The 12380-nt window shown below is 35.1% G+C and overlaps 3 protein-coding genes across 6 annotated transcripts in view; 2 read left to right on the forward strand and 1 right to left on the reverse strand.

The window, feature by feature from the left end:
• The first annotated feature begins 2 nt into the window (after positions 1–2).
• Positions 3–4740, forward strand: LOC100647440 (nuclear hormone receptor HR96). The gene is made up of 5 exons (XM_003401220.4): positions 3–440; positions 1146–2503; positions 2581–2797; positions 2868–3287; positions 3366–4740. The coding sequence occupies exons 1-5, from the start codon at positions 303–305 to the stop codon at positions 3561–3563; spliced, it is 2331 nt and encodes a 776-aa protein (XP_003401268.1). The 5' UTR covers positions 3–302; the 3' UTR covers positions 3564–4740.
• A 520-nt stretch (positions 4741–5260) lies between these two features.
• On the reverse strand, positions 5261–9200 carry LOC100648916 (N-acetyl-D-glucosamine kinase). Of its 3 annotated transcripts, none has more exons than XM_003401233.4 (7): positions 9061–9200; positions 8517–8685; positions 7545–7629; positions 6965–7063; positions 6550–6802; positions 5748–6046; positions 5261–5637 (listed from the first exon to the last, which is right to left on the reverse strand). In XM_003401233.4, the coding sequence occupies exons 2-7, from the start codon at positions 8573–8575 to the stop codon at positions 5335–5337; spliced, it is 1098 nt and encodes a 365-aa protein (XP_003401281.2). In that variant the 5' UTR covers positions 8576–8685; positions 9061–9200; the 3' UTR covers positions 5261–5334. The 3 variants fall into 3 exon arrangements, with proteins under 3 accessions (XP_003401281.2, XP_020722685.1, XP_020722684.1); XM_020867026.2 differs by having other exon boundaries at positions 8988–9104; XM_020867025.2 differs by lacking the exon at positions 9061–9200 and having other exon boundaries at positions 8517–8692.
• A 239-nt stretch (positions 9201–9439) lies between these two features.
• Positions 9440–12380, forward strand: part of LOC100642540 (attractin-like protein 1) — a 32200-nt gene continuing 29259 nt past the window's right edge. Inside the window, exon 1 of one of the 2 annotated variants that reach the window (XM_012316936.3) lies at positions 9440–10087. In XM_012316936.3, coding sequence (XP_012172326.2) covers positions 9783–10087 — 305 coding nt within the window. In that variant the 5' untranslated portion in view covers positions 9440–9782. The remainder of the gene's footprint in view (positions 10088–12380) is intronic. The other variant, XM_048412410.1, reaches the window with a different exon arrangement.

Consider the following 12380-nt stretch of genomic DNA (forward strand, 5'->3'; position numbering starts at 1 on the left):
CTCGGTTAACTACTTGTAACTGAATGTCAATTGAGCGGTCCATTTAGCTTGTCACTTAAAGCTTTTCAAGCGATATCTCTCACAGATCCGGGACGTTGTATAAAAAATGCTAATCGTTTCGAAATCGTGAAAAATCACGGCTCGAGATCGTTTGATTTCGTTCCGTCAATTTTCGCGGACGATGCGATAAAAACAACACTGACATGAGTCAGTCATCGAAGAAGCGTAATTCCGAGCGGGAATACCGAATGGTGCGTTAAAGATAAGAGTGTCAATCGCTGGAGAAATCGGTCTGGGGAGCAATGGAAGATGAACAACCAGCGAGAGAGACGAATAAGATTTGCGGTGTGTGTGGCGATCGTGCGCTCGGTTACAATTTCAACGCGGTTTCGTGCGAAAGTTGCAAAGCTTTCTTCCGACGAAATGCTTTGAAAAATAAGGTGATTAATATGAAAGATTCTAGTGTATTTCTAACTAGAGATATAGAAAATATTTCTTCAAATAAAATTTAAGCCGCACGTAGTCCCTTCAAAATATGGTATACATATTTCATCAAAACAATTTCCATATGATTCAATGCACTTTTCCAATGACTTTTGTTATTTTAGATTTTTCTGAATGACCAGTTCTAGAATTCAAAATCTGTCAGAAATATTGTTTAGCTAGAGTAGATGATATCTTTAATCTTCCCCAAATGCTACATTCATGTCCTCATGTTTCATGGCATATTTACCAACTATAAAGTCATAAAATAAAATTACATGAATATTCTTGTTGTTCGGTATGGATCAATGGTTAAATGAGTGATATTTTCGTTATGAATTTTCTTCTTAGTTAGTATTGCTCCATCAAGTTCAAACTTTGGGAAGATTACATATCATATCTGCTAATCTGATATTTCATCTTTCATGGTCATTGATCTAATTCAAAATTTCTATTTTGACAAATAATTTTCGTATTAGATATTTCATAAAGGAGGTGACATAATAGTAGATTCAAATGTAGTATAAGTAACTGTAATACAGTGATTAGAAAATAAAAGTGTAATCAATATTTATATTATAATGTTCTTGAACTACTCAATAGATAATGAAAGATACGTTTGCTTAATTTATTCATTTAGAATTATTGTTGTATTTTTGCAGGATTTCAGGTGCCCATTTACTGAAAATTGTAATATAACACCAGTCACTAGACGCTTCTGTCAAAAATGTCGCCTAGACAAGTGCTTCAGCATAGGCATGAGGAAGGAATATATTATGTCTGAGGAGGACAAAGTACTGAAGAGACAAAAAATAGAACAGAATCGTGCAAAGAAAAGACCAACTTTGGAGAGTGCAAAACCATCAAAAATAAAAAAAGGTTACTTGGATGAGTGTAACTTTGATGACACTTCTATGTCAGTTAATTCAGTTGCGTCAACTGCATCAGACACATACTTTTGGGAGTCTGATAGAAAATATACAGATTTAGATGCAAATAGACAGAATGTAACTGAAGGCTTAAGTCCTGTAACAGCTGCAAGTGTACCAAGCCCTTCTAGTCCGCCCGAAAATGGAGCCATAAGTGGGTCAAAAACACTAGATATGATGAAAGACTCTTCCCATAACTCAAACTCAAACTTTGAAAATTATGATCATACTTCTTCACCTTGCGGCGAAGAGAATGATGTTGATGCTGAAAGGTTGAGAATGGATCTCAACTCTCCTTCTCAAAATCAACAAAGGTTAGACAAAGTTAAATCTCCATCTCATAATTTAGAAAAGAGTAAGAAGTCAGTAATAGGTTCAAGAAAATCTGACCAAAATATATCAGACCTAAATTCTGAGTTTACTTCTACTAATAATGAATCTATGAAATATTCTTCTGAATTTGAAAATGCATCTTGCTACAACAAGTTTGATTGTAGCTCTGTACAGAATTCCCAATATATTGAGCACACATCACATTGTAGGAAAATGAGCATAGATATGAATTCAGGAATGCACACGAGTGTGCAAAATTCAGAAGAAGTAGTGCTTAGTCAAAAACAGAGTAAGGAAACGTGTTCAGAAGAAGACAATTTTATTAGTAATAAATTCTCACAGGACTCCACTCTGATCGCAAAACTTGTTAATAATTCAAATTTTATCACGAAAATATTTCAAAACGAAGAATTACTTATAAAAATTATGTCAGACCCTGTTGTTATTAGCAAATTAGAAGCAGATCCCCAGATTTCGCACTTTTTCAAAAAAACCGGTGTCGTCACAGATAAAGAAGCACTATCTGAGAAAGAAGCAAGTACTCAGTATAAAGATGATGTAAAACCAAGTAACAATAATTCCAGTCACACGTTTAAACCAATATTAAAAGTTAAACAGAAACAAGTAGAAAATCCTATTTTGACCGATTTAATTACGAATTCGAGTCATGAGGAATGTATAAAGCAACGGGATAATAGTAGTGATTGGAACAGAAATCTATCGGACGTCACAAGAGACGTACTTCAAGATGTGCAAAGGTATAATCGAGATTCGCGTTTGCTTAATGTCTGAAAAATAATTGTACCACGTACTCTATCTATGAATTATATTTCAGAGTACCAATTGCTGTGAATTCCATTGAATCTATACTTTGTGAAGCGATTAAATTAGAATTTTCAACATATTCTGCTCTCGGCGGTATGGAGACCAGAAGGGTATTGAACGATGCTGAAAGAGCAAAGTTAAATGAATTAATAGTAGCCAACAAAGCGTTATTAGCTCCTTTAGATGAGGATATAACGAATTTAATTGGAGAAGACTGTAAATTTAAGGTAATAGTTACTATAGCTTAAGAAACAGACTTATACGTTGACATTTATTAAAATGTGTATTCGGTTTCAGAACAATTTCAGCCGATCTGACCCAGCACTATTAGACGTTATAAATCTTACTGCCATTGCTATTAGACGCTTAATAAAGATGGCGAAAAAGATAAACGCCTTCAAAAATATGTGTCAGGAGGACCAAATAGCTCTTTTGAAAGGTGGTTCCACGGAAATGATGATTTTAAGATCAGCACTCAATTACGATGTTGAGAAAGATATGTGGTGGATACCGCATAGTCAAGAAAGTATGTCCAATATAAAGGTGGATGTGTTAAAAGAAGCAAAAGGGAATCTCTATACAGAGCATTCAAGATTTATTAGAAGTTTCGATCCTAGGTGGAGAGATGAGAATATTATTTTAATTTTAAGCGCAATTGCTTTATTTACACCAGACAGACCGAAGGTAGTGCATAATGATGTAATTAAATTGGAACAAGTAAGTCTAACATGATTTTCTGTATTTGTGTGATTATAACTCGTTAAATGAATATTAATAATATAATTTTGTTTATAGAATTCTTATTACTATTTGTTGAGACGTTATCTAGAAAGTGTATATCCCGGATGCGAAGCCAAATCTATGTTTCTAAAATTAATTCAGAAAATTTCAGATCTTCATAGATTAAACAATGAAGTTGTCGGAGTATATCTTAATTTAAATCCGTCGAGCGTAGAACCACTTCTTATAGAGATATTCGACCTGAAACATTGATCGAACGTGTTCAACATAACGAATAGAGATTAATTGTGTAACATTTTCGATTACTATCCCTTTAAATAGTAGGAGTAACGTAAAATTGTTATGGGTTTGCATTAATAGTCGCATGTTCATATAAATAATATATAGCAATAATATTGAAGAGAGGAACATTATGAATTATCAGAATTTGAATCGATATATAGATATGTATGTGTGTACACACACAAACACACACACATGTTAATGTACATAAACTGTAATATTATTATGTAATATTATATGAATGATATTATGTAATATTATATGAATGATACTGTCGCCAAAAGTTTAATCGTATCAGAATTTATATCCATATTATATCATAGAGTATATTAAGATATCTATGTATGTATACCGGTATACAACAATGCCCCGTTAAAATGTTGGATCCACAAAATTGATATTAACAAATCCGCGGAAGGTTTTGATTCCTTTTGATTTCTTGTGTTCATCTCAACAAACCAAATGTCAGAGAACAAGATGCTTAAATCTGATGAATAATATAAGTCATTAATTCGGTCGACGAAAAGTGAAATTTAAAAAATTGTTTACCTTGTTTCGATGAAAAGGATTTAATCGAACTAGTTTGAACCAAATAAAATTTAAGGAATCAGTATTAACGGGACATTATTTTAATTAATTCCTGTTGGATTATTGTAATTATATAAAGAAGCATTTTGCTTGTAAAATATCAATACCACTACTAACCATTGATACACTGAATTTTGTGACAAGCAGAGATTATAGTTCGAACAATTGTGAAAGTATCTCGTATCACATCATTCTGTCGGGAATAAATGTGTACAGGTAACGCGTTAGCATAATAATAATTCTTAAAAACGTTATGTATATTTCAACAAACGTACCTTAAATTGTTAAATTTAGAGAAGAAATTTGTTATACTAAAGCCAAGTTCTATACGTTCATGTTTAACGGATTGAAATATATAAACAGAAAAATATTTCTCTATGCGGAGATCAATTAAAAATCACATAATGATAAACATGAATTCAGTGCTTGGTGAAAAGATATGAAAAAGTCGATCCAAGCAAATGAACGATCTGCATAATGTTCATTCGCATTACGAATGCTAGTATGTACATATTAAATTGTGATATCGAGTCAAAATATATTTTTTAGATACTTGTTACATTTGACTTTAAAGATATCATTTCATTCCTTTTACTATTATATCATTAATTAGTTTTTTATTTTATAAATTATAAACAATTGAAAAATAAATACCTTTTTTTATCTCAGTCGTCATACTCAGATGGAAATCTATAACCAAGCATTTGCAGGATTATGATTATCAATAGGCAGGAAGAGGTAACAAAAAAAGTCAAGCTGACGAGGAAAAGAAACATGTATCCTATTGTCTTAAGAATGAACAGAAAGGTGCGGAATAACCAATCCCAAATTGTTTTCAGTATCATTGTTTGTAATACTTAAAAATTTATCAAAAACAAAAAAAGGAAGACTGGACGTGATCGATATATTATATACGATGTGCCATACGGGCGACGAAATCTTTATCGACAAATTTAACAAATGAAAATGTCAATTGTTATATAATTAACAATAGGTTTATTCTTTCTCATCTCTATGTATTTGTTGCTGTTGAAAATATTTTATATATTTTAAAAATGTGTAAATATAAAATCCGCGTATAAAATATAATCTTTTTGTTTTTATTTGTGTTTCTATCTGTGATTCCTGGTTACATTGAGCCAAGTCTCCCAACTTAGTCTCCTTTTGACTCACTCGAATCATTCGTTGCTCTCGGTTTTACATAATTCTTCCGCTTATATTGATGAAATACTTCGATGTTATCTTCGTAGGGTTTCGTAAAGAACCAATCGATTTCCTCCGCAGCAAGGTAACACGCACCCAATGCAGCTGTTGCTGTTAAGCGAATCATAGTTAATTCATCCAGTGCACGAGATTCATGGATTTCATCGATGAAAACGTCCTTCATAACATCCCATGATTTCCAAACCGATCCCACGCAGACAACCTTTAATCCACCCTTAGCTAACTTGAGATCCTAAAGAACCATATTTCTCGTACATAACACGATCGAACAGGATGCTTCTCAAAATTCTCCAAATTTTTCAAATTTTTATATGAATTTGCAAACCAGAATAAGCGACTCACATTATGGGCTTTTCTTGAAAGAGCTATAATATGCTTCGCGAGGTATCTGCCATTTTCCGAAATAATATATAAACAGAGTGGATCTTTTTTCTCACAACCTGTCACAATCTCCTTGGCAAACATAGCAAAAATGCTTTTATTGAAATCTTTATAAAAATGCGGCAATATCTCCGTCTTATCAGTTACGTTGAAATAATGCCTCATAGCTGGCCATACGTAGCTTATGGGTTTAGGAGCTGGAGCTAAGCCATCGATATCGTCGAATACGTATTTACAAGCTCTATGGGCGATCCAGAAAGCTGAAAATCCATCTTTTTCGTAATTACACCGCTGATGTTTATTATGCAAATTCATATTTTTGTGAACATAATTTTAAAAGTAGTATTTAAGCGTAGATTTGTTTCATCTAGTAAATGATCATAGAAAGAGAACACGATAAACAATTTTAAGAATCACCAAATGACAAAATAAATATACTCTAATCACCAAATGGCAAAATAAAAAGTCAACAAAAATCAATCTTCCGCGTTTCTCTTATACGTTCTTGAAATATTATAACGAATACTACACTTTGGATAATTTATATATCTTTACACGTTATATGCATTTTGTGCACTTTTGCGTTATTAAACTTCTCAGAAATGTATAAACACATGCATCTAGTAATAATTATACAAGAAAATAAGTGGATGATCAAAAATAAAGAATTCTCTATGTTAGAACCTCAATGAAATATACAAACTGTTCAAAGTCATATCTCTCCATCCTTATGAGTTATACATAAACAATTCCCATCACGTACCACTGCCTTCGTCCCCCATGAAATGTCCCCATCCGCCGCACCTTATGATTGTTCCATCTAAATTCATCAGCAATGCGTTGCTACCGGTGCCAGCGATTAGAACTATCCCACCGTTTGGCAAACCAGTCCTGAGACTACCGATGGCATCTGAATTGACATAATAAGCTTTAGCGACATTTGGATACTTCTCTTTCATCATTGCTGTAAGTTGACGGTCGGTGCTTTCCTCTCCACATCCGCTTAGGGTAAGACCCTGATTGTTTAATTGATTAGAATTTCTTTAAATTAAACAATTCATTTAATCCATCAAACGATAAGAACGATCGCTTATCATACGATTCTCTAGAGACTTATCTACGAACTAGTCATCGGTATACATAGTTCTCAGGAATCGTGATAATTATTTTATATTTACCAAACAATCTAAAGGAATCAATTCAGATATTCCTATACTCTGTTTCCCTCTTTCGACCATGGCGTTGATTCTTGCAGTTGCTTCCGCCATTCCGAGTAGCTGAGTAGAGAAATAAGTCAAATAGTAAAAAGCGAAATAAAATAATTATAAAAGAATTTTTAAGCTAATTATAAAACTTCTGTAACTTATTACTTTCTTACTTATATATGTAATTTGCTTATTATATAAGGTTACTTAAGAAGGTTAAGCTAACTTAAGAACAATAGTATTTTATAATTATACATAAATTTTATATTTTATATATGGATGGTTGAGAATCATAGTGGCGTAAGTTAATTCGTCACTACCTTTTTTTTATGTGAATTAAAGGGGCGGTACTTATAAAAATTGAAATACACGATTACATACAGATTCTCAAAATCTTGATTTACTCGCTACAATGATTTTCAGCCCACCACATATGATTATAATTAAAAAATGAATAAATAAAATAATTAAAAAAAAATAATAACAATAAAAATGAGAAATTAGTAGAAACGGGATGAATAATAATTGTTAAAAAGTTGGGTTAATCAATTACCCAATGATTGGTGCTCGGCCCCTTGACTTCCGTCAATGGTGTCCCTTTGCCATCGATGATGACCAGCGTCGACTGCGTCCCGCCGCTGAGAATTATTAAATTCACGTCAATTCGTTAATCCGTTATTTTTTTGATAGTTGGTGAAGTCTCTGAACCGTTCTTGATCATATGGTTATTTGTAGTGACAATAGGATGAGAAGCTAGATAGAAGTTAAAAGCAGAAAGCATGTACGCCCTGTTAGAATCACTTAACGTAATCATGATCGAAATAAAAGGTGACTTGCTTTCATTTCATCTACGTTTGAGTTATACCGAGAAATGTGTAGAATAAAATTACATACGTCGTAATACTGAGTTTCTTAAGTTTGCAAAAAAAAAATGTCTTCATGTTTTTACGTTAATTTTAATGAATAAAATAACGTGTAATTTAAATAGTTCTTTGAACTGATTTGATTTTATATTTTGAATAAAACGAGTTTGCGATTGCAGTATAAAGGTTTACTGGCAAATATACATTTGCCGATAATCATACAGAAAAATTGGAAAAATTTACTTCGAAATACTTCGTTCTCATGTTTACTATCATTTATATTATTAACAAACCTTTTCTTGTGGAAATTAATTCTTAACATGATTGCAAATACGAGATAATTAAATGTATTTCCTACAATATTATAAAACGACGATTTTATCTGAATGCGCCAGAATTAAAATCATGCGGTACATTTATATACGTAAGCACAGATACGATATGATAATATATTTTCGTAAACAAGGATGATGGATGAATTCTAATTGGATCTTATCGGTGAACATTAATGAGAAATACATTTATTAGCCGCAACTGCTACTCCACGATACCGTTATTTAGTTTTAGATAAGTAGCGCTAAAACTTCTTAGTATTTTCAGTATGTAACAAAAATTTCGAGAAAAGAACAAAAATAGGAAAAAGACAAAAAGAGATTACTCACCCATCGATGCCGCCAATTCTAATTTCTTCCGGATGTTCTGGTAGCTCTATCTTAGACATACTCTCTTTGTCGGATAATTCTGTTGGTCGTCTTTGTCTTCTCAACTCCCTACGAAGCTCAAACTCATCGATACGTTTCTGTTTTTCTTTCTTTCGTCCCCTTCTCTTTCCTACCATTTTTTTAATCAGACAATTTAAAATTTCTTTCGCTTGTGATTTCTTTCGTTGACAAAAGGATCCAGCAATTTGAGGGCGGGATTTAAACGAACATGCTTATCTGATAACGCACGAGTTAGGAAAAATAATTCAAACATTGCCAATTATTCTGTATTACAAATCAAATAGATCAACAGAAAACATACAGAAATATAATAACAACTCTATATAATCTAATATAATATTGAAATACATATTTCTTGTCTTGTCACACAAATTTTAAATATTTAAATTTCACTTATAAAATGAGACGTACATTAATCGATTAGCGATATTGACATGTATACACGTATGCACAATATACGTTTAGCATTTTCGTGTCAACTTACTATGTATAAAGATTCAACAACTCTTGAGGTACGATTAAACGAGCATATGTCAGACAAATATTAGATTTGTGGAGTAGTAACAGTAGTTGTATCGAGTAGCAACAGAGGCGGAAGAGGTACGGCGTGTACCGTGACTGCTGCGATGACTGGTGCTCGCTGGATCAGTCTGCAAATCACTAGAGAATCGCTTTACTAAGTGAAGTTTGCTTTCGTTCGTTGCCGTTGCGTTTTTCATGTTACATGGCATTTAGATGTTGCATTCACTTCAACTAATTGTAAATTCTGTGTTCTGTGAAATATCTGGGAAAGGGAGGGGATTTTCAACCTAATATCAACTTAAAAAGCTGACAGTTTGTCGACAACGTGTTTCTAACACTCTCCTAATTCCCGACATCGGTGAGGAGTCTTACGTACTATATACAGGTGTCACTACAGCGCGCAAATCACGAGCGCCATCTGATGACAGCCGCCGAAATGATCACTTTCAGAAAAGTCACTAGACTATACCATCTACGTGAAAAATCCGGCAAGTGTCGTATTCCGTGGTTGCGACACCGTGAGAGCCGCGCGGTGGAGACCGCACACTTTCGACTCTCGACTTCGGCAGTCGCGCAGCGAATAAAGCGAGTTGCATCGAAAACGCGAGCGAGAAAGGTGCCCCATATGTATCTCGTCCGGTGCGTCGCCGTCGGCCATTGTCTCTGACATGGAAGCCTATCAAAATGGCAGAGGTCGTGCAGATGTTTTTGTTCCTATATAAATCGAAATACCGTCGGAAAGGGCAGTGCCGTGAGGTGGTACGGGATCAGTGCGGTGTAATTGCAGTGCCGTGGCCGATACTGTGGGCGGCGCTGATCTGTTGGGTGGTGCACGTAACTGCGGCCGCCTCCTCCTCCTCGTCGTCGCTGACGACGGAAACGACCTGCGACACGGACAGTTGCGTCAACGGGGACTGTGTCAATGGCACCTGCGTGTGCCACGAGGGTTGGCAGGGCTTGGCGTGCCAATTCTGCGGCGGAAAAGTCAGGTGAGTGATGAAAGAATGTGCGAGCATAGCTTACACGTCTCGTGCCCTATAGTATGCCAGCTTTCCAATACGAATACGATTATTGTATAGACTATCGTACATTTGATTTTCTACGAAGGAACTCATAGGGAAAGACTATGAAATCATATGTATATTTGGAGATACGATGGGAAAAATAAACAGGAAGGTAAGATCGAATGCGCGAGCATGTCCCTCTCGTTTCTCTCATTTGAGGCCCATCTCATTACTAATCTCGTTACAAGTCTCGTTACTAATCTCGTTACTAATCTCGTTACTAATCTCGTTATTATATGAAATATTACACATAGGTGTTTCTGACAAATACATCGATAGAAGAAGTTTATACGAAATTATACGTGCCAAGATACGACTGGAGAAACAAACAGGCTAACTGTACATTCCGTGGTGCCCGTACAACGGTATTGACGGGTTTTTAGGTCGACTTGGTCTCTTCAGAGGCTTTGATCATCTTCCTATAAACCCTTTTACCGAGGAGATACGTAAATAAATAGTGCAAGAGAGCGCGGAACGTGCGTACGCGCGGCTTACCCGGATTTAATTGCAGTGCTGTGTGTGCGCGTCTCATGGTCCTTCGTTCAGAAGAGGGATAGAAGAGGGATGTTCGGTCATTGTCTGCGGCCGTGGTTGACAATAAGGAATTAGGGAGTAATCGGGACATCAGAGAATCTAACGGTGACGGTGATGGTGACGGTGACGGTGACGGTGACGGTGACGGTGACGGTGACGATGATGGTGACGATGACGGTGACGGTGACGGTGACAGTGACGGTGACAGTGACGATGACAGTGACCGCGGAAATACACGACCCGTGGTATTTTAAGGCTTAACTCAAGTCGGGGGATTAGATTTTGCGTGGATCGATCGCGACAGGTTTAAACTTGACAGGGAAACTACGGTTTCCGCCACTGTCAAGGCTGGTTCGCTTTTTACGCGCGCTTAACGTAATAATCCCATCGTAAACGAACACCGACGACGATCATATTGGATAGGATCGAGACCTGCGCTTCAGTGTACTTGTGCAATGTTTATTGTAAAATCGTACGTAGGCACTTGAGAATAGTCGACGTCTCTGCCATGCGTTGAGCAATTGCGGTGAAATCTGACGCGAACGTCGCTTGGGAACTACTCTCTCTTTGTCGCATTTTGTACTTTGCTTCGTTGTATCGGAATACAGAGAAGTTGATAACGGTCGCTCGAGTCCGAACACATTGGGGTATTTGCATTGAATGAAAAGCTACTAGACAATATTGTTTTTATATCTCAATTATCTCGTCAGAGTTTTCAATATGACCGATTCGTAATTTTTATAGATTCACGAAGCAGACGAAGCAGTTTCAGAGAGTTTAACGAATTGTTGTGTAATATGCGAATGAATGTTTGTTTTTCTCTTTATGTTATATAATTATCCGTATAGTATACGTTTCATTTGAATTCCACACGTTTTCTACTTTAGTCGCTGATAATCTCAGCGATCATCAAGATAATCTGTTATTTATATCGTTTAGACACACAGTAAGCAGATGGTGCAACTTTTTTATGTAAAAATAAAATTAAAAAAAAAATTGATTTTCGATCTAATTTTCAACGTAAGCACCCCACTGTGAGCAGGTTACGTTTTTATGAAACGTATCACGAATACGTACATACCGTTTTCTCTAAGTTCTATAAATATTGTCTGGACTCGACAAAGGAACAGTTTCGACAAAGAATTCCTAAAGATTTGCTTACGTGTGCCCGATCGTATTTCACCAATGAACACTATACATTATACATTGTACGTTACGCTCGCGTGCTTCGCGATAATACGTAGTATATATGTAGTATACTCCTGAAAAGTTCGTAGTCATATATCCGGCTCGTGAACGGAGTTTTGACACTTGGCTGACTGTAATTGGGTTATTTGATATTTGAATTTTCACTCTGAACAAAACCAAAGAATACATTTTTAATATTGTTTTCTACGCACGCGTATGTATGTGTGCCCGTTATGTGATTTATACATGTTAAATACACGTACATATAATACATATAACTAAGAATTTATTTTCACACTGGCATTATGCACGATTTTTGTTTGCGAGTATAATTCCTACCGTTTACGAAAGTGTTATAAAATGAAATTTTATATGCAGCAATTGTTACTTAAAATCGTACATCCAGCAATTTAAATAGGTCTGAAAATCCATTTAAACGATTAAAGTTCATACAAAGAGATATAGTTTAATACTTCCTTATTTGATATGTAATAAA

Source organism: Bombus terrestris, chromosome 15 (genome assembly GCF_910591885.1).
Source record: "Bombus terrestris chromosome 15, iyBomTerr1.2, whole genome shotgun sequence".
NCBI lineage: Eukaryota > Metazoa > Arthropoda > Insecta > Hymenoptera > Apidae > Bombus > Bombus terrestris.